Source organism: Microcebus murinus, chromosome 6 (genome assembly GCF_040939455.1).
Source record: "Microcebus murinus isolate Inina chromosome 6, M.murinus_Inina_mat1.0, whole genome shotgun sequence".
NCBI classification, from domain to species: domain Eukaryota; kingdom Metazoa; phylum Chordata; class Mammalia; order Primates; family Cheirogaleidae; genus Microcebus; species Microcebus murinus.
In genome coordinates this window covers 75490359-75513336 of record NC_134109.1, presented here as the reverse complement: position 1 = coordinate 75513336, position 22978 = coordinate 75490359, and the positions used below count along the sequence as shown (strand labels likewise).

The 22978-nt window shown below is 35.4% G+C and overlaps 1 protein-coding gene and 1 non-coding gene across 2 annotated transcripts in view; both read left to right on the top strand.

The window, feature by feature from the left end:
- The first annotated feature begins 5389 nt into the window (after positions 1–5389).
- Positions 5390–5553, top strand: LOC142871567 (U1 spliceosomal RNA). The gene has a single exon (XR_012919825.1). It is a non-coding gene; the product is annotated as a U1 spliceosomal RNA (small nuclear RNA).
- A 9406-nt stretch (positions 5554–14959) lies between these two features.
- Positions 14960–22978, top strand: part of DPH6 (diphthamine biosynthesis 6) — a 175115-nt gene continuing 167096 nt past the window's right edge. Inside the window, exons 1-2 of the mRNA XM_012766346.3 lie at positions 14960–15058; positions 18687–18781. Coding sequence (XP_012621800.2) covers positions 15036–15058; positions 18687–18781 — 118 coding nt within the window. The 5' untranslated portion in view covers positions 14960–15035. The remainder of the gene's footprint in view (positions 15059–18686; positions 18782–22978) is intronic.

The window sequence follows — 22978 nt, the reverse complement described above, 5'->3', positions numbered from 1 at the left end:
ATGATCTCTCAACAGGGGACTCCATAGGGGAGGAAAATAAGACATTTGGTGACCAATGATAAAAACTACTCCATTTATTAGATGGGATCTTGCCAATGGATGGAAATAAAGTAGTCTTGAAGAGTCTTGATAACTCTTAGGAAACAAAATTCTTCTTGAGATACAAAATCAATTTAAGGTATTTAACTAGGTTTAACTGATATGGGCAAAATGTTCCCATTCACTCACACATTAGTATTTTGCACTAATAGCATGAGAATATTTCAACTGATTGATAACAAAAATTTGTGCATTTCCAAAAAGCACAGAGCACAGAGTTAAGGACACATACATTTCCTCTTGCCTGAGAGGAGAAAAAGGAATTAGTGATAGAGAAAAAAAAATCCTATAAACAAATTAAGTAGGTATATTTATTTGATCATTATTAATTTTTCTCACTACCTATTATTTAAAAAAATATTTGAGGGAATTTTATGAGAATGATTCTTCCTATGTATTTACATTATCAATATTTTGAAATATCAAATGGAATTAACATACATCATAATTTTCCAAAGAATTTCATATCTCTAAAATGTGCTTATTTTTTCCAAGTCAGAATACAAGATTACAACCACTGTACATACCATTATATTAAAATTATGTGTGTATATACATGCAAACAAAAATGTAAAAAAATGAATATCAATATTTGTAAGAATATATGGAAGGATTCTTTAAATTTCTGTAAGTATAACATCATGTGATGAATGATTTTATGTATTTATTTTTTGCTATCTAACCTCTCCCATTATTTTGATTCCATGGATGCTTACATATTAAATTTTGCTTGCTTAAAAAGCCTACCTATTTCATTCCTATCACGTTTTTTATCTTAGATAAATTATACCAACTATATATTCTCCTTCCTCATATCTGAACAGTTCTCAAATATTACTTGTTCTATGTGTATGTATACATGCTCAGATATACAGATAAGAAACAAAAAACAATATTAGAATTATGTACACAAATAATCCAAAATACACATTGCTAAATACAATAAAATTGTTATCTATCTTGTTCTACCAAATTAACAAAGCCAAGGTATAACAATTTTATTGATGAAATAAGTGCTCAGAGAAAGTGACTATAATTAAAATGTTGTTTAATCAAATTCTAACATATTATGGTAACTGCAATAAAAATTTTCCAAGTTTAAATTCTCTTTTCATAGGCTAGTTTTGCTAGTTCTTCTTGCAAATTGCTCTACTTCAGAGAAAAATAGGTTTTCCATTTAAACAAAATAATTTATTCAACTATTCCTGTTGCCACTGAGTTGCTACTTAGAATTTAGTTTGTTGGACTTTTGAATTCATCTAATTACTCGGAAATAGCAACTGAATAGAGAAGGCTGAATAGAGAATGAATAGAGAAGGCTATTCATGAGCTTTTACCAGAGCCATGAGATATTGCTATGAATGATTGCAGGCTATATATGTTCTCTGATGAAAAGAAATGACAGATGGGCATGATGTTCATGATGCTTCCAATATTTTCAAAGCTGTAGTCGACCAGTTTCAAGTGATTGATTTAGAGTCCAGAACATTTATATGTTTGGACAATATTTGAGGAATAAAAATAGGTGTAGCATTGGGCCTGATGTCATCACATTTTAAGCTTATTTTACAGAGAAGTTCTTGATAAGGAGATTCAGTGGTTGAATATGTATGCATGTATTCTCTACTTTTCTTGCAAAATGTTCTTTTCCAATGAGATTTTCAAAGGAAGGCATTTCTCTTTTTTAACGAATTATTATTACAGCTCCAGAAATTCAGAATGTGTGAGAGTATATGCCATTTCTCTCTAAAAATTGCAGAGTAAACAGTTTTATGATCCTGAAATTTATAATCTGGCTTGAAAGTCAGAAAACCTGGGTTCTAGTCCCAGTTCTGCCACTAACATGCTGTGTAGCCAAGCACAAATTATCTGATATACCTGTGTTTCTGCTCCTTCATTTGTAAATTGAAAAGAAATATTTTCTTCAACCTAGCTCACAGTAATATTATTAGGACATATAAAATAAAACTTACTAAAGTACTTGGAGCTTGTCAAAAGAAAGATGATCTATAAACCCAACTTATAATTATGTGACACTATATATCCTGCCAGACCTGAAACATTTTAAATCAGAAAAAAAATGAATAAAATTATTAAGAAAGACTCTGGGTCTGGCATAATGGCACATCTATAATCCCAGAACTTTGGGAAGCCAAAGGGCAGAAGGATTGCTTCAGCCCAGGAGTTTGAGACCAGCCTGGGCAATGCAGTGAGACCCCATTTCTATGAAAAATTTAAAAATTTTCCAGGTGTGGTGGCATGCACCTGTAGTCCCAGCTACTCAGGAGGCAGAGGCAGGAGGATCACTTGAGCCCAGGTGTTTGAAGCTACAGTGAGCTATGATCATGCACTCTAGCCCTAGCAACAGAGCAAGACCCTGTATCAAAAAAACAAAACAAAACAAAACAAAACAAAAAAACTCTGGAAAGAAACTTTTTTGGGTAGGAATATTATCATTTTAAAGAACTGAAGTTCCATCATGTAATATTTTAGGAAAAACAAAACATCTGACAAAAGAGACTGGAGATGGATGAAGATAGTCTTATTTCCAATACATTGAGTAACTAAAAATGAAATTCAAAAAGATTTTCATCATCCATCTCTAATTTATTGAGACATCTTAACAGTAGCATGTATAAGCCACTAACTATGGAAAGATAAGGAACAAGGGGAAGTTAAGAATTGCCTTAGAGACCATAGTGGTGGAGGGTAATATCCTTTAAAAAATGAGAAATTGGTAGAAGCATAAATTGGGGTGACAAGGGTAAGAATGTGGCATGCTGAGACACTGACCTCAGTTTTGAATGTGTTGGACATGCAGGTGTTCAGTGTTTTTAAGTTAAATTCAAATCATATTTTGGAAGGGCTTCACCTGGCCATGTTAGCTAGAATTTAGACGCCCTGGTATATTTGATGAAGATCTTTAAAAAAATCTTTATTCTTTAGTATACAGTAGTTAAAAAGAATGAGATAAATCTACATGGAGTGATACTACAGAATAATGTCCTAGATATATTTGGAAAAACAAAGTATAGAACAGTGAATACAGTATGCTTCCCTTGGCGAAAAATAAAAGTGATATATGCTTATGTATTCATAAACTCATTCTGAAAAGATACAGAAAAAATGGGTAACGTGTTGCCTCACAGGAAGGGACCTGGGGGACTGGAGTTCTAAGGAGGGAAAGAGACTAATTTTATTCCTTGTTCTGAAATCTACATTGTCTGATATGTATATAGCTACTCTATCTTTCTTTTGAATAGTGTTTGCACAGTATTTTTTCCATTCTTTTACTTTTAATCTGTGTCTTCATATTTACAGCAAGTTTCTTGTACAAAGGATGCAGCTGGGTATTGCTTTCTTGTCCAATCTTTCAATCTGTATTTTGGGTACTTAGATGTTTACATTTAATGTGATTATTGATATTATGGGGCTTAAATCTACCATTTTGGTGTTTGTTTGTTTTCTGTCTCGTGTTTTTTCTTCCTCTTTTCCTTTCTTTTTCCTTACTTCTTTAGACTAAATATTTCATATGATTCCATATAAATCTCCTCTTGGAGTACTTTTATATGATTCTATATAATCTCTCCTTTATCACCTTTTTGACTTAACTATAACTCTGTTTGTCATTTTTCAATGTTTGCTTCTGGGTTTGCATGTGATGGATGCTGTGATTAGTGCATTTATATGTATTTAATCCTCACCTCATTAGGTAGGTATAAATATCCCTATTATACAGATGAAGGAGAAACATCTTGCTGAAATTATAAATTAATGTTTTCAACCCCAGGTTTATCTGACTCCAAAACATACTTTGTAGTATTAGGAAAATATTGGAATAACCTTTCAGCCTTTGATATAGGCAATAGTCCACAAAAAGGACACTTAAGCTAAAAACTGAACTGTCAAGGCATCAAGGCATTTTAAATAACTGAATATAAATATGGAGATTTGTAAAGAGGTAAAGGCTCTGAACATAATGGATTGCTAGAATTTGGAAATAAAGTCAAGAATTATACCATCTCTCTTTCTCTCATTCTTTGAAACTGAATATAGTAAAACAGACAATGAAAAGAACACCCTTAAGGGCATGTTTTAATACATCTTCATGCTAATATTAGTATGTAATACAAATCTTTATAACTGACTAGTACCTGACTAAGGTTAATACAGAATTCAAAAAAATTGCCACTAATGATGGATTAGGAGGCTTTATATTTTATAAGGCATCTTAGCCCCCCAATAATTTCCAATACTCCCCTCAAATAAACTCACAACTTAAAGTGTGCTTAATATACAAATGCAATTTTCATACAAATTTCTTTGCCTCCACTTTTAACTAGATAGCCACTCTTAAAACTAAATTGACATAGGAATTCCAGAACTCCCATTGTTTGGGGAAAATAATTAAAGGAAAGGATGCTCCGCCAATGGATATAGGTATTCTAGTCTTCTTTAAAGTTTAATTCTTACAGTACAAATGAATATACTGAGAAAGGGAATTAATGGAATGATACCATTTACCAGATAATAAAAACTGACTTCATCCTCAACAAATAACTCTTTTGTTCATTAAAATATTAATGACACATGTTAAACTTAATCAATTTTATGTATAGAGTGTGATGAATTTTGCCAGCTGCAAACAACTGTCTAAGAAACACTACTATCAAAGTGTAGAACAGAGCCCTTTGCCCTTGGTGACTTCCCCTCATCCTTGGACCCAGGCAATGTTGATCTGCTTTCTGCCACTGGTAATTTTGCCTTTTCTAGAATTTTATATAAATGGAATCATATAAAATGTGGTCTTTTGTGTTTTACTTTTTTCTCTTTGCCTGCTTTTGAAATCCACCCATGTTGCTATGTGTATTACTGAGCAATATTATATGGGTATGAATATATCCACAATTTGTTTATCAAGTACCCAAGAAGATTTAGGATGCTTTATTTTTTTGACCCTTAGAAATAATGCTACTATGAATATTTACATACACATTTTTGCATGGACATATGTGTTCATTTCTCTGGGGTAAATACCTAGGAATAGAACCACTGGGTCATAAGATAAAGTGCGTTTAGGAGGCACTGTCATAATGTTCAAAAAGAGGCTATACCATTTTTGCATTCTTACTATTAATAACAATGTATGAGAGTTCTAGTTGCTCCATAGCCTTGTTAACACTTGGTATTGTCAGTCTTTTAAACTTTAGCTGTCCTATTATGTACTTATTAGGATTTCATTGTGGTTTTAATTTATCAAGCAAGGTTTTGATGAAATAGTTGTATCTGTATACTTACCTGGTAGGTGAGATACCATGAATGTGAAGGTGGTTTTTCCAGAGCAAGGCTTATCTATCCTAATTCAGATGTACTGCCCCCTGAAATTTCCCCAAATGTAGGAAATTTTACTACATAACTTGTGGTAGTGGGGGACCGTGTTCATGTTTTCCCCTGGAGAAAAAAATAAAAATAAAAAGAGTTGCATTTCTAATTTGTGCTTTACTATTTATAAAAGAATGAGCTGACTTATATACATTCTGGTTTATTAATGAGTCTTCCATGAATTTGCAGTTTCCATCAGTTCCCTATAGTTTTATCTACACTGGATAACATAGTAGAGTTTTTGAATCTATAGAGCTGAAGACTATACCTTGTACTTCTTTATAACTTTATGAAAGTATTGCTTACTTGTGAGACCAGCCTGAAGCAGTCAGGTATCCTCCCTTCCTTCTTAGTAATCATCCATTTTTCCAACTATCATCTGCTCTATTTACAAATATAATATGAATTCATTTCAGAAAATTCAAATGATATATATATGAAAGCAAATAAATCCATTTAATTTCACCACAGAGAGACAACCATGTTGATAATTTTTTTCCAGATACCTCTTTACATAAAATAATAGAGTATGTTATGGAGTATTTCTTACAACTATATGTAGAAGATGATATTTTAACTCCATTTTATAGTTAACAAAACTAAAGAAATGAAAGTTTCAGTAAATTGTCTCAAATTACAAAGCTTAGTAAGTGGCAGTGCTTGAATTCAAATTGAGAGAGTCTGACTCCAGAGTGTTTAATCATGATCCTGCACTGTCTCCCACATATTTGGCTATGTATATAAGTGTGTTTATATTCTTTGTCATAGTACATCTCATGGATACAGTTGCATGCTAATAAATATAGGTATACATCACCCTTTATAATGGTTTCATAGTTTTTTATTATGGTACATTTAATCAATTCCCTAATTATTGGTATTAACTTGTTTTTTATACTTAAATATTATAAATGACATTGCAAGAAACATTTTGGTATTTGGATCTCTGTACAATTTCCAATTATCTTCTTAAGATAAATCCTTATGAATGAGAATGCTTTGTCAGAGTGTATACAGATTAAAGATTTAATATGCAATACCTAAGTTTTATTTACTTCTCAATAGAGCATGAGATTGTTCTATTTTCTGTATTCTTGCCAACATTGGTCTTTGTCCTTAGTCGCTTTTTTTTTAATCTTTGCTAACCTGAAAGTTAAGAAATGATATCACATGATTGTTGTATTTTAATTAATTTATTGATGGGGCTAAATACTTAGTCTTTTAAAATGTACAATAAATGTTCATGTTTTCTTCTAAAATAGTAATTTTAAATAGTAATTTACTTTTTTATATGAAATAAAAAGTAAAGTCCCACCTTTTATTCTTCTCTCCAGAAGTAACATTGTAATAGTTTAGTATATAACTTTCTAGAGCTTTTAATATCTACTTCATTTATGCATATCATATATATGTTTAATTTTGCTTTAATACAAATGGAAACATTTTCTGCAACTTGCTTCTTACACTTGAAAATATGTCTTGGAGAATTTTTCATTTTTCTTTAACTTTTACATAGTATTTCACTGTGTGGAGTTACCATAATGTAATTAACCAGTTCTGTTTATGAACACTTAGATTATAGATTTTTTTCAGCAAATATATATTACTTATTATATGCCAGAATTTTTCTAGAAATTAATAACACAAAGTCCCTGCTTTATTTCCATTTTGTAAAAAAATGCTACAATGGACATTCTTGTACATTTTTGTACATATGTGAATGCAAAATATAAATGAACATATAATAGGCCATCAATAAGTATTAGTTGAGATAAGAAATAAAGATTTCTCTTTAAAGTTAAATTGTAAAATAAACACACATGCAAATATGTTTTATTTAGTGTACACGATTGTGTTTACAATTTTAAAAATTAGTTTCCAACCTTAAGAAAAAGGAGCTACCTAAAATAAAGATTTTTGTCGCCTCTTGAAAAATTAGAAGATCTGATAACAGTGGGTCTACATTTGCATAGGGCAGCTAGAGCCAAGTGATTAGTGAGCAGTGGTTTGCCACAGTTCTCACCAATCCAAATTGTCTTTACCAGGACACTACCCTTATTTTTGTTACGTGCCTGGTTTTTACAGCTTTTGAATTTGCTGTTCTCCATTACGGAATAAAGAAAAAGATATCTAAAAAAGACTACAGGTCTACAATGCTTAACAATTATCTCATGTGTCAATTTGTATAATACAATAATTTATGTGTTTCAGAAAAAGGGTTGGTCAGCTTGGAAGCATAGAAAAAGGAGATTCAAGAGGTCAATGATGGCAATACCCTACCAAATATATCTTAGGGATAGAATATTTTAGCCAAAATAACCAGTTGTCTATTTCAAGGCAGATATAGTATAGTTAAAAGTTAGACTGCCTGGGTTTGAATCCTGGTTCTACCATAAGCTCTAGGACTTTTGGAAGGCCATTTAACTTCTTTGTGCTCAGTTTCCTTATCTGCAAATGAGAATAACAATGGACTCTACTTCATAAATTTTCTGTGATATTTAAATGAGTGACTGGCCAAGCTGTAATTATTAATATAGAAACATCAGACACTCATATCCTGATGCCCTTAAATTTATGTTGCAAATAATTACTTAATTCCCTTTTTTCTTGAATCCTTACTGGGCAACCTTCTGATGGCTTCCTGTATGGCATGACTTCAGGGAAAATATGCTTAAATCCTTTCAAGATTTCTGAGGAGTAACCACCTACAGCATTCTTGATTTGATTATCTGAATCTTTATCAATCAGTATATCACTGAGATGTACTGCCAAGGAAGCAGAATCCAGTGACAGCTTGCAACTTTTTATTACCAGCAACAGTGTTTGGCTATGGAGAATTTCCCTTAAGTAAACTGGCAAATGACTGAGGTTTCTTGAGGCTGATTTTCAGTTCACCTATTATGTTGGCCCTACAAGCTAATCCATAGTCATTGTATATACAGTTTGACACTATAGGAACTGAACTCGCAATGCCTTTGTAAGGTGAATCTTGGGCAAGTCATTTCAATATATTGCAAAAAGAATTATTGTAGACTGTATTGATAAAAATCGATTAGCTTATTGACATTTACTGGGCTGAAGTTACTTTTACATTATCCACATGGAAAACTATGAATATAGGAGCTTTCCTAAACCACCCGATTTTGAAATTTGGGCAATTACATATAAGCAAATGGATAATACCATTAATAGTTAAAAATACTTTTTTCCTGTTTACTTATGAGTCTTCTCAAAACACTATGCCAGGAGTCAATATAAGTACATTGTATGTTCAAAATTAGTATGTTTGTGTGGAAGTAAATGAAAACATTTCCTTAAAAATAATTTAGACTTTCACAAATTTAGGTTAGCTCTCCTTAAAATGCTATTCTTAGTTTGAATTAACTCTTCATTGTACATTTCTTGCTTCAGCAGGGCACAATATGAAATAAGGAGTATTTTCTGCTCTTCATTAAGTGATTTTCATGAGAGTCATTGTGTCTTGGTGTGGCAACTATAGAAGTGTCCCATTCAGATTTTCCTAGAAAAGCACCTGCCACAGAAAGTACAGCTGACTGTTTTTAGTCTCCATGCCTTTGGATCCACTGTGGAGTTCACATCAAGCCGTGCTTCCCCTAGCTGTTCTCAGACTTTGATTATTCATAGTGGAGGTACTAGAACCTGGCCTTTCCTGTCTGCACAGCCTAGGTACTAGCCACAATACTAGCAGAAGGTCTCTGCAGGCATGGGATCCTACTTGATAGAGCATCCACAAGAAAATCCACTTCATAGAAAAAGGGGTACAGAAGTGGGTCATGTCCCCGGGGCCTAATTATTGTATCATATACTGTACTATTTAGATGAAGTGGGCCCTTCATAGAGCACTGGAAAGACCTACTAAAGTCACAGCTAAATCAACAACTCAGAGACAATAATCTGCAAGGATGGCATGCCATCCCTCAGTATTTAGTATAGGCACTAATCAAAGATTTCTGTATGGCACTGTGTCTCTAGTAGAAAGAATACATGGATCTGGGAATGAAAGGGTGAAAGTAAGAATGACTCCATTTATAATTTCTCCCAGTGGCCCACTGTGAAACATTGTGCTTCACCTCTCACTACTCTGGGTTAAGCAGTGTTGGAGGTCCTGGTCTTCAAAAGTTTTTCTCTCTTGCAAGGGGGCAGATTAGGGATCCATTGAACTATAAGCTGTGTATAGTGTAGGACACTTTTGGCTCTTTGCACCAAGGGTCTAGCAACCAAGGATAATTGATTAGTATGAGGAGGTTGGGCTGCTTTCACACATTGCGGACAAGGAGAAATACACATGGAACCCAGGTGATCCACTGGGTGATCCTTGTTATTCCCAATTACACATTCCAATTGTAACTGTGAATTGGACACATATAGCAGCCTCAGACTGAGAAGAGTATGATGACCAAGGCCTAAGACCCCTTAGGAATGAATGTTTAGGTAATACCACCATGTATGTCAACAAGATCTACTGAAGTGATAACCGAGAATGAGGGAAATAGAGAGTAGATAGTGAAGACAGGATAAATACCAGTGTATTTGAAGACTAACTGCAATGACAGAGAACATAGTTCATTCCATTAACCTTTCTTTTCTAAACTTAGCCTTAGGAAGAGGGGTTTACAGAAATCATGGAGAAGCTACATCATGAATATTGTTATGAACTGATTTATAGTCTCCAACTGCTATACTTTTGGATCCACCACTAAGTTTGCACCAGACTAAGCTTTTCCTGAACTGCTCTCAGACAATGACTAAGCATAGCAAAGATACTAGAACTAGGCCATTCCTGCCCAATTTGTAATTCCTCTAATGGATAACTTTGGCTTAGGACTCCCCATTGAGCTGGCTGAGATTCTCAGAATTACACTGAAACTGGGACTCTTTCTACTCACTCTTCTTTCTTTTTCTGCTTTTTCCTTTTTAAGCCTACATTCTAATCTGAGTCTTCCTGCCTTCTGCTCCTTCTCCTTTTATCCTTCATAGGCATTTTCTCTAATCAATTTCTTGCACATCTAACATTGTTTTGGCATCTGCTTCTCAGAAACCTGCAACTGACACACTGGGTGTTGTTTTCAAATTTCAGCAAAAGAAAATGACAGCCACAGGTGATTAGAATGATGTAAGAAAGATGCACATGGGAAAAGTTAGAACATAGCCCAATCTTTAGTTTCTAACAGACCTTTTTCAGGAGTCAAGAATGCTCTGGTTTTGTTCAGTCATTTTGAGATATACAGATCTCAAAAAATTTTTGCACCAAAATAAACTTGTACTAACTTTTTATAACATAGCTGAGCAGGATCTAGCTGAGGCCCTAGTAAAGATAAGACATCAGTTTAGACAGAGCCCCTGTCAAAGCAATATGAATCCTGCTAAAATTGAAACAAGAACAAAGATTAAATTTATGTTGAAGCTTGGGTGGAAGAATGGAGAAATCATAGATGTTTTACATAAAGTTTATAGAAACAGTGTCCCAAAGAAGTCATCAATTTACAAACGAATAAATCGTTTTAAGAAGGGATGAGACAACGTTGAAGATTAAGCTTGAAGCAGCAGACCATCCACATCAATTTGTAAGGAAAAAAACTCATCTTGTCCATGCCCTCTTGAAAAGTACCAATGATTAACTGCAGAAACAATATCTAACACCACAGACATCTCAATTGGTTCAGCTTACATAATTCTGACTGAAAAATTAAAGTTCAGCAAACTTTCCACCCCATGGTGCCAAAACTATTGGGCCCAGATCACCTGCATACAAAAGCAGAGCATTCAATGGAAATTTTAAATAAGACTGATCAAGATCTTGAAGCATTTCTTAGAAGAACTGCAACAGGAGATGAAACCTGGCTTTACCAGTACTATCCGAAAGACAAAACACAACCAAAGCAATGGTTACCAAAAGATGGAACTGGTACAGTCAAAGCAAAAGTAGATTGGTCAGAAGCAAAGAAATTTTTTTCTTTGGGATGCTCAGGGCATTTTTGCTTATTGAATTCCTGAGGGCCATAAAAACAACAACACTTGCTTATGATGAGAATGTTTTGAGAAAGTTAGCTAAAACTTTAGCAGAAAAATGCTCAGGAAAGCTTCACCAGAGAGTCCTTCACCACCACAACAATGCTTCTGATCATTCCTCATCAAACAAGGCAATATCCTGAGAGTTTTAATGGGAAATCATTAGGCATCCACCTCACAGTCCTGATTTGGTTTCTTCTGACTTCTTTTTGTTTTCTAGTCTTAAAAACATCTTTAAAGGGCACTCATTTTTCTTCAGCTAATAAGGTAAAAATGAGTGCATTGACATGGTTAAATTCACAGGACCCTTAGTTTTTCAGGGATGGACTAAATAACTGGCATTATCACTTACTAACGTTGTCTTGACCTTGATGGAGCTTATGTTGTGAGATAGTTTATATTTTTCATTTTTATCTCTTAATTCCATTTTCCATGAACTTTTTGAAGTCCCCTTATTCTTGAGAAACTTCTCCGAAAATATGTATGCATCTAAGAATAACTCTGATGGCCAGGTCAAGACCAATCTAATGCATGTTAACTTCAAGTTTTACGGTGGCTTTGATGGAATATTCAGGCATAGATTCTTCCATGGTAATTCTGAGGGAAATGCGTTGATGTGAAGAAATACAAAAATTTTTAAGAAGAGACAACACATATAGCAGTGTTACATCAGGTAACCAGAAAAATTCATTAATTGACAGAATTCAGGTAGAATGCTTTTAAAAAGAAGGAGTGGGTGCTAAGAGAAGTCTTTTTCAAGGGGGGTAACAAGGACCTGGAGGAGAGATACTTAATACAAAGGTGCTAGGATAAATCCAGAAGGAGAGAGCAATATTATCAAGCTATAAACTGGGTGACCTTGGGGAATGGCCTCAACATATTTTCTAATATAAAGTTTAACCCCAGGATATATACATTGTAATAAACTTGTTCCTTGAGGATGTCTTAAAATGAAGCTTACAGAGCCCAGATACTGGAGAGAAACAAAAATATCACAATCCTAAGGATATAGTTTTAGGAATATAACCTTAGAACCTCTTCTCCCTATATCTCTTGGGAATTGGGAAGGAAAAGATATCCATTAGGAGAAAACATAAGAGGCATCTTTGGGAGTATCTATTTTATCAAAGTCATTTACCATGTTAATTATTGCTAATTGACACAATCTTCTGAAAAATGATGGCAAACAGCCAGAGTAACATGCCCAGTGGTGAAATTCCACATTTTGGGTTTCCATGACTTGGATAATCTGGCCTCATCCTCCTATTCAACTTATTGTCTCCTCTCTCCAACATACCCTCCAAAATTGTCAGGTTAGTCTCTGCTTTTAAACACACCACATTGGTTCCTGTTTGGCTGCCTTTGTTTGGAAGGTCCACCTGCTCCTCCTGTTCAATTCTGCTCATCTTTCAAGTCCCATCCTTATTCTAGCTTTTACCCTGTGGGTTCGAATTATGGGACCCTTGCCATATGCATTACATAACTTGTTATTTTCAAAATATGTTCTCTTGTATCATGAATGTTTTAATATATTTATCTTCCTAACTAGACCATAAATTCCTTAAAATATTTGACTCATTTGGTAAATATTCATAATTGCAGAATTTTATTTTATTTTATTTTTTTTTATTTTTTTTTTTTTTTGAGACAGAGTCTCGCTTTGTTGTCCAGGCTAGAGTGAGTGCCGTGGCGTCAGCCTAGCTCACAGCAACCTCAAACTCCTGGGCTTGAGTGATCCTTCTGCCTCAGCCTCCCGAGTAGCTGGGACTACAGGCATGCGCCACCATGCCCGGCTAATTTTTTCTATATATATCAGTTGGCCAATTAATTTCTTTCTATTTATAGTAGAGACGGGGTCTCGCTCTTGCTCAGGCTGGTTTTGAACTCCTGACCTTGAGCAATCCGCCCGCCTCGGCCTCCCAAGAGCTAGGATTACAGGCGTGAGCCACAGCGCCCGGCCAATTGCAGAATTTTAAAACTGTGATTCTTGATGCTGAAACTGATGTGTAGACTGTCACTGTGCTAGCCACCCATACTGAGTACTGAAGCTAATGAGAGTATAATAAAATTGAATGTTTACTATGTACCCTGTATCATTTTAAGTCTCTTACATATATTAACTTATTTAATTCATGACAGAGGCATCATTCCTCATGGCTTTCTTTCTCTCACATCTCATATCTAAACTATCCAATTCTATTGGCTCTATAGAGCTGGAATCCACAGCTCTATAGAATCCTCCTCTCTCACCAAATTGATCATCCTGGTTCTAAGATCCATGCTTGCTCTCTTGGTTTATTGCAATAGCTTCCTAATTGATGCATTCTCAATACTGTACATCATAATCCTTTAAGTCATAGTTCTTTTCATAAGCCTGTATGGCCTACAAGACTGCAAATGATTTCCCCCTTTTTCCATTACCTTAAACTCATCTCCCCTTACTCTCTGCCTTACTTACTCTGCTCCAGCTAAGTTGATCCTGCATGATCTTCCACAAACACACAAAGCACTTAGAACTGTAGATTGGTTTCTTCTTCTGCCTGGAGCACACCCTCAGTTGTATACCCAGCTAATTCTCTTCAAATCAGCTCAACCCTCCTTTGTCAGTAAGACCTATATTGACACTGTTTAATTCTGCAATTTTCCCCTCCACCTCTCCCGATTCCCCTTGATCTTTTTTCTTTTTCCATAGCACTTCTCACTCTTTAACATACTATATACATTTTAAACTGTATATTGTCTGCCTTCCCCATTACCACTTAAGCTCCATGAAGGGAGTGGTCTTTGTTTTATCACGGTTGTATCCCAAGACACTAAAACAGTGGCTGGTACATGAAAAGCACTCAAAAAATACTTGGTGAATGAACTTAGAAGCTAGATTTTCCTTCTGCAAGGTCACTGCTTTTTGGTTATGAACCTCAATAGGCCTCCCAGCTTCTGTATTTGACAGAGGGCCAAAACCACAAAAGGCCTGGAGGTCAGGAGGCTAGCCCCAAATTTAAAAGTTGTCACAGCCTCTGAGGGGCTCCCGGGTTTGGAGGACGCAGGAGGTATAAATTAAAAAGCTAAAGTGTACAGTTAGTTTCTAGTGATGGGTGAAGGAAGCAGGGCAAGCTTTCTCCCCCTTTGCACATCCACAAATGTGTCAATTTGCAGTTTATATGACTTTGAGCCTCCTCTTACCAAAATAAATCCAGCGCCACCAGGACTGGGCTCTGTGACAGGGCCTTGCCCTTCCCCTGGCAGCTTCAGTGCCCTCACTTAGGTGGTTAGGCCGTGCCTAAACATCATTCTTTTCTGGGCCGCGATGTCCCTGCTACAGGAACAAGGCACCAATGTGTCGTAGCCTCTGCGCTCAGGTGACCCGCAGTGAGCCACAGGGGCCACAACACAAGTCCACGGACAGGCGGCGGAGCGAACACCCAGGTAAGGCCCTCCGGCGCGTCATGCGAGCGGCGGCGGCGGCAGCGACGAGCTCCTGGCTCCCGCCCGCGCCCGCCGCACGCACGCGCACTGCGCCCAGCATGAGGGTCGCGGCTCTGATCAGGTAACTCGGCGCCAGAGCTGCCTCCCTCCTCCCTGGCCAGCGTCTCGTCCCTTCCTGCCACCGCTGGCGCCAAAAGGGAGAGTGTCTTTGCCGGAGCCGAGAGTTGGGGGCCGGCACCTCCTCAGAGCCACAGGAAGAGGCGGAGCCTTCAGGCTGTTGCCCGGTCCGCTAGTCTCCCGGTCCTGGGCTTGCGCTCCTCCTCCTCTTCTCTGTCAGTGGCGGCTTTTCTGGTCTTCCGGCCTTCAAATTGGGATTCTCATTGGATTCACTTGGGGAACTTCAAAAAAGTACGGACTCCTGGGTCCCCCTGACAGAGGCGGTGGTTTAATTACTCCGGTGCAGCCTGGCCTCTCATTTTTGAAAGCTCTAACGGGGCATGAAGTTTGAGAGCCACTCCGTGACTCCACTTCCTCAGTTAATAACCCTCGCTCCGTCCTGTAGTGTAGTTCCCTTCAGTCAACTGGGTCCTGGGTGTCTTGCCTTCCTCCCTAGCTGTCATCTGTCCCTCTCCCTCCTCAGAAGGCCACCCCTCTGTCATCTGTCCCGTGTGTGGCTCAGCAAGACTGATGTGGATTGCTTATGGCATCCGTGTGTTTCTGCTTTAGGACTAAAGTACATAGACGAAATCTCTTATCTCGTGGTGGAGACGGAATTGAACTAATCTTATGCTAGCTCTAGTTGCCTTGGCTTCGGACTCTCCTTATTGCTTTAGAGTGACCTTTTGGTAAAATACTCCTTATTCCAAAAGGAGTTTGAAATCTGTGGTAACCCAGTCCTATTTAGGTGTCTAAATAAGTGCTGTGACTGACAAGCCCCAAACAGGCCAGTTTAAACATTTTCATACTCAATCTAGAAACTAAGGCAAAAGGGAAGGGAACGCTAGCAACATTAAAAAGATACCGTAGACTACTTAAATATTTGTTACATGATCCATGGAACCGTGTAGAGTGTCTGAGATCCATTGCGACGATGCGTTTACTTTTGTAATCCCGTTGAAGATTCCATAAACGTTTTAATTCAATACCCTCGGTAATTGATACTAGCTGACAGTATTGATCTATTAAGGATTATTGATATGACATTCCAAACCCTTCTGCAGTGTGTGGAACATTCCATTTGTTTCTATTTCAATGTCATTTTTAGGAGACTGGACAATAATGTCATAGTAATTATTGTTATTCAGTAAATTTCCTCTGTAAAGTGAATGATTAAGCTTTAACCATTGTGGTTTTCATTTAGTCTAGATAGATAAGAATTAGAAGTAGCCCAGGAAATGAGTAATTCACATTCACATTGAGTCTGCCAAAAGTTTAACGATTGAAGTAATGCACACTATCTGAAGATTTAGAAGTGTAGGAGGGGAGGAGAAAAGAAGATTGGTGCAGTCCATTACACTAAATACTCTATAATGTGCATATACTACTTTTATAATAAAAAATTAATTTACAAAAAGCAATGTTGGAAAATTCTTGCTAAACTGTAAGAGCTGTATAAATGTTAGGAGATAAGCTGTATGAAACATAAGAATACATATATATGTGCTGTGATATATATGTCTATATATTATGTATTATATATAATCATGTATTTTATACACACACACACACACATATATATATACATGCATATACATTTAAACCTGAACATAGTGAATGTATTTGCTATTTGTGTGTCTGCATCAGTGAGAGATGGGATATGTGTGTTTTAGGGAACAAGTGAAACTGAGGTTCTTAAATATCTTTAAAACATAAGAGCATTGTTTTCCAAATAAATAAACGAGTGAGTCATTGCATTTTATAGTTGAATGACACCTTGAGGATTGTCTAGACAGGCCTTTCTCTAGTTTTATAATGAAGTGTGTAAACTCAAGCACATTGAATAACTTAGTTTAGTATCCCAGGGTTGGGAACTAAAACCCTAATCTTCTGTAGGACCTCTCACCTAATATATACTTATGTACTTAGTGAAGTTCTTAAGAGGAGAGTAGGGTACTCAGCATTTCCTAAGCTTGTTTGACTTTGAAAACCTTTTGTCCTTAGTGTAGTCGGTTAACATTTTGTTGGACACTAGTGTTCCACAGAACATAATTTGGGAAATACTACTTTAAAACCATATTTGAAATATTGGCATATTTTAAAATGCACTATAAGGATGTTCTGATCCTGGATGGATGCCTTTCAATCTTTAATATTCAAAAGAATTAGTCAAATCTTTCTTGTTCTGGGAAAGTAGAGTAATGAGGTTCAATAGGGGAAGTTGTGAAAGATACTTAGAAGAGAAAGGGAGCATGGGTTTTTATAATTCACTTTGCCGCTTGCACTCTCCTTTCCCAAGAGAAGTTCTGGAATGAGAGTTGTTACTGATGGGAAGGTGGTAAAGGCAGGTGAATGTGGAGAACTAAAATTAAAGGCAAAAAGGTCCAGCTTCTGGAATCAGCAGTTTCTTTTAGTTTTCTGGGCTATGAATAGGTCTAAACTAAATATTGCCTAGGGTTACATTTGCAGATTTTAAGCAAAGGTCAGGAAGAAGGGAAACAGGAAGAAAAATAAAAAGGAGAAAAAAATAGAGAGGCAATAATATTAATAAATGAGAAGAGAAAGATGTATAGTGGGAAGGAGTAGAATATTAAACCAAAATAGCATATAGATTGCCACTCAACCTTTTTATAGATGAGGTGCCTCTTGCCTTGATTAAGTGATATGCTTCTGCCTTAGGTTGATTTGGAATCAAAATGTAGAAGTTCCTTTCAGTATGTTACTAGATTTACAGCCCAAGTCTTACTCTGCTGCCATCATATATATATGATGTGTGTATGTGTCTGTGTCTGTGTGTATGTAAGGTATATACAGTGATGGCTGATTGTACTGATATTTAACATCATCAGTGTAATTCAACATTTTGCTTTTTATCTCTACAGAATTTGAAACCCCCAGGCATGTCAAACTTTGACATTAGATTGGAACTCAAATCTTTAATTTGATCGTTTAATTGCTGATGGTAACCAGTTGTTAGATTCCTTCTAGTGGAACAGAATAGATGTTTTTCTACTTTTTCATAAAAAAAAATTCATCTAAGGAGCATATATAAGAAGTGTTTAGCTGAGATATAAATTTAAATCAGTTTTTATTTGCAAAGCACTTTGTATGTTAAGTAAAGCCACTGTCACAAACCAGAGTTTACTAGAATTGTTTTGTTCTTTGTTATAATGGCATATAATTTCTTAAGTTCTTATGAGTAGCATACTGAGACATGAAGATTTGTTTACTCAGTTTTCTTATGATTTAGAATTTAATTTATTTAATTTTAATCTTAATTTTTTTATATATTTTTTTTAGAGACAGAACCTCAGTCTGTCATCCAGGCTGGAGTGCAGTTGTGCAATCATAGCTCACTGTAATCTCTAATTCCTGGGCTCAAGTTATCCCCCTGCCTCAGCTTCCCTAGTAGCTAGGGCTACAGACACATGCCACCACATCCAGCCTGATTTTTTCGCATTCTGATTGTGAAACAGTCCTCATATATTCTGAAAAGCTGAGTAAATAATGTATTCTATTTTGATATCTAGTGATTCTATGTTGAATAATAGTCAGTGGCGTGATATTTATCTATTTATCAATTTATTTTTTAGTGGTGGAAAGGACAGCTGTTATAATATGATGCAGTGCATTGCTGCTGGGCATCAGATTGTTGCTTTAGCAAATCTAAGACCAGCTGAAAACCAAGGTAAGTGTATGTCTTTATTGGGAAGTTGCCTAAATGGCTGAAACTCCAACTTCATATTAAATAATTATATTCTATTATATTCAGTATGCAAAGATAAAAAAGAACCAATATATATTTAGCACCTCTTAGATGCTATGTTCTTCATAGAAGTTAGTGTTAAGTGTTTTTACTTAATATATCTTCTAATTTTCATAACTCCTAAAGAAGGGCATTGTTAATCTTACTTTTAATAGACAGGGATACTGAAGCTCAGAGTTTTTGTGTTTGTTCAAAGTGAAAGGGCTAGCACAAACTTGCAGAGTTGAGACTTGAATCCTCCTACTTCGGAGCTGCCATTCCATCAAACCACATCTCTAAGTGTTGCAGGCAGTATTGAGGTACGTAAGATATAGTCTCATGCCTCTAGGAGCTTGGGAAGTAAGACATATTAATATAATGATAAATGATACATGAATTTTATCATCAACAGGATGCAGTTCACTTATCCTAGATATAAGCCAAAAATGTGAGACTTGTGAGAAGCACAAAACAATACATTGCTACTTTTCATATCTCTGTGGTGATAAGGGCACCCACATATAATCTACAGACTTCACTTTGAGTATTTTTTTCATTTTTTATCCTAATGAAATTCCTCAATCAGAACTTAAATATATATATATTTTTTTCACCAATTTGCTTTTTTGCTCTTTTGTTATACCTATAAAACTGAAGATATTAACTGCTAAAATGTAAGAGGGAACAACGATTAGCACTTGTCCTAACTTTATGTATTACTCCTTCTCACATGAATCTTCTAGAAAGATCTTTTTATCATCTCCTTTACTTCTTTCCAGGCTCCATGCTTTTGTACTACTTTTATTTTAAATGAATTAAATGAATAATAATATGTGAAAACATTAATCATAGTTCCTGGTATGAATAGGCATCCTATAAATTAAGTTGAATTAGAATCTAGCAGCACTTTTCTCTCTTCCCTCTCTTCCTCTCTTCCTTGTTTTTCTTCCTTCATTCCTTCCTCAAGGCTACCAGTCTACTGTATTTTTAGTTTTATATCATTTTAAAATGTTTTTCTATTTATTTTATCTTTGTTTTATGCCCCTAAATAGATAGATTATAGGCTTCTTGAGAGAAGAAGTCATATCTGCTGTCTTCCTTTAATTGCTCCTCAGTACTTGGGGCAGCTCTATGCCTATGGTAGGAGTTCACTCAAAGTTTATTGGTGGACAGATGTGTAATGAACTAACTTGAATTAGCCCTGGAATAGTGAGCAGTAATTTCAGTCAGATATTTGAATTTTCTTTCATTTTCTGCTTAAGAGCCACGTAATGCTGGAAGTGATGTGGAAAGATAGAGGTTAGAAGTGTGTTATGGGAGAAAAGAATCAGATCCTGTAGAGAGTCAGAGGTAAATGAATGTGCTAGGATTTTGTGCTGCAATTCTGATAATCAGTAATAGCTGTTTCTTCAGGAGGAAAGAATTTTAGAAAATGATCTTCTAGTTCTGGCTTTAAATACAAAATGGAAAACTCCTGTTTGTTTGTTTTTTGCTTTTTGGTTTTTTTTTTTTTTTTGAGACAGAGCCTCACTCTGTTACCCAGGGTAGAGTACAGTGGCATCATCACAGCTCACCACAGCCTCAAACTTCTGGGCTCAAGCAATCCTCCTGCCTCAGCCTCCCGAATAGCTAGGACTACAAGAGAGAGCAACCACACCTGGCTAATTTTTCTATTTTTGGTAGAGGATAATTTTTTTTTTTTAATTTGGTAGAGATGGAGTCTCATTCTCACTCTCAGGCTGGTCTCAAACTCCTGACCTCAAGCCATCCTTCTGCCTTGGCCTCCCAGAGTGTTAGGGTTACAGGCGTGGGCTACCACTGGGTCTGGAAAACTCTTTAAGGGTGCATGGGAACTGTATTGTAACTTCTATATTATAAAAGGAGAAGTAAATTCTCCTTTCAGGCTTACCACAGGAAAGAAACTCCCTTATTCCTTGTGGCAAGTCAGGCAAGTGGGACTTTCAAGCTTTCTATCTTGAGAAGTCTTAGTATTTAAAAGATGTTTGTATAATATATAATGCCTATATGCTATATTATAATTTCCCTCCCTGGAGTTTCTATCTTGTCTCTAGCTTTTCTACTGAAGTATAATAATAATTAATTATTATACTTACCTTGTATGGAATCATTAATATATACTTTTCCTTATGTTCTTGGTTCACCAGCAGAGTGGTAAAATGACAAGCAAAGTGTATCTTTAAATTATATTTCTCAGTGGAATTGAGACATTTATTTAGAATATTTTTAGTGGGAAAAAATGTAATAGTAAATAGAAATAGAATATTATGAAATAAAACGTGGGGGAAAAGTAGCTGAAACTATAGTGATTGTTGTAGAAGAGAATAGATAGCTGTGGGTTGGTAGATTGAGAAGGTTTAATCTTGATTTAAAGTCTGCAGGAAGTTGAGGATTAATGAATGATTCATTGAGTGACTTCTTTTCCCCTTAAACATATTGTAAAAGGAAACTTAATGGAGAATGACTGGTAGAGATGACTCCAATGTAGACCAAAGTTGGTTAGAGTGAATTTGGGACACTAGATTTTCAGTGGGTAGTCTGGAAAGGAAATTATTCCCATCAATGGGTATAATGTGAGCATGCCATAAAATCCACAAAACCATCTGTTTTAATTTGTAATAGGAACTTTTGTGGCATGTTAATTGACATGCTCCAGGCAACAGTGGAGCCTTTTGGTTTATTTGGTCTCACACCATTGTTACTATGTAGCTTCCATTAATAAAAGTTACATTGTGGTTAGGACTGAATGGAGCCTTAAAGGAAAATTATCGTCTAAGGTTTTTGAAGCCAGTAAAGTGTTTTGTTAATAATTATTATGCTAACATCAGGATGTTTCTTGCTAAGAAGCCCAAATTTCTTTAAATATATTGCTTAGATTGTATCAGTATCCTTTAAAACTAATACACTTAAAGATCTTGTCAAACTTCGAGATGAGCGAAGGCTGATGCTTTTTAGGTAACGTTGGCTATGTGTCTACTTCCTTCCTATGGGGACCAGGAGTAGAGAGAGTTATAATAATAATATAAGTACCATTCTGAAGGAAGTCATTCTGTTGTGTGGGTTTAGAAACCCGATGAGATAAAACGGGGCTGGCATATGTTGATGATTTTGATTGTTGAAAGGGCATTTATACTATCATTTTTCATTCCTTTTGATAGGGTATTTTCACATTCAGTGGAAAACTTGGACCTGTTTGGCATATATACATACATACACACATAGGTATATGTCAAATTATTTTGTAAACTTTTTCAAAAATAACATATTATGAACATTTTCCATGTCACTAAGTATCATTCTACAATAGAATTTCCCATATGTCTTTTTTGGAACACAAATACCCCCATGAAATGTAAGTGTCCTGTGGATAGATAAGTTTGAGAGGTAGTTCACACTCTCTCACCTTGTTTGAGTACTTGAAAGCATATTAGCCTAGGAAAAATTGCAGCAAAGACACCCTTTAACATTGTTTATCCCCATGTTTTATAAACTTAGTTGACATGGAGTTGTTTTTTCATCCCATACCTATTAATAACATATGAGATTTGTATTCCCATAATAAAAGAACATACTTTAGGAAATGCTTTTCTTCAAAATAATATTAAGGGCTGTATAATATTCTATTATATGCATATACATTAATTTTTAATCATTATGAATGTTATGAATATAATCTTTGCAAATAATCTTTGTGTATATTCATGATTCTTTTTCCAAAAAGTAATGTGTTCAAAAAATATATTTCAGTATATTTATAAGTTGATTTATATCACCAAAGGGTGTATGACTCATCTGTTTTGAATATTTTACCTATGTTGATATTTGTGGAATCTTATGACAACCAGTGATAAGTTTTGTTTCTATACACGTCTGTAACTGCTCTACCATTATTGAATTTATATGTTCATATATTTGTTGAAGCGTTGAATATAAAATGTACCAAAGCATCTAAATATTTTTCTTACAAATATTTGTCATGTATTAACTATGTAGATGTTTAGGTAAGAAAGATTTTTTTCCTAGAAGTCTAGATGACTTCCTGAGTAACCTTGAATAATCTGAAAAAAAATTTATGTAATAAAATTCTTTAATTGAATGATCAAACTGTATTGGATATATTAT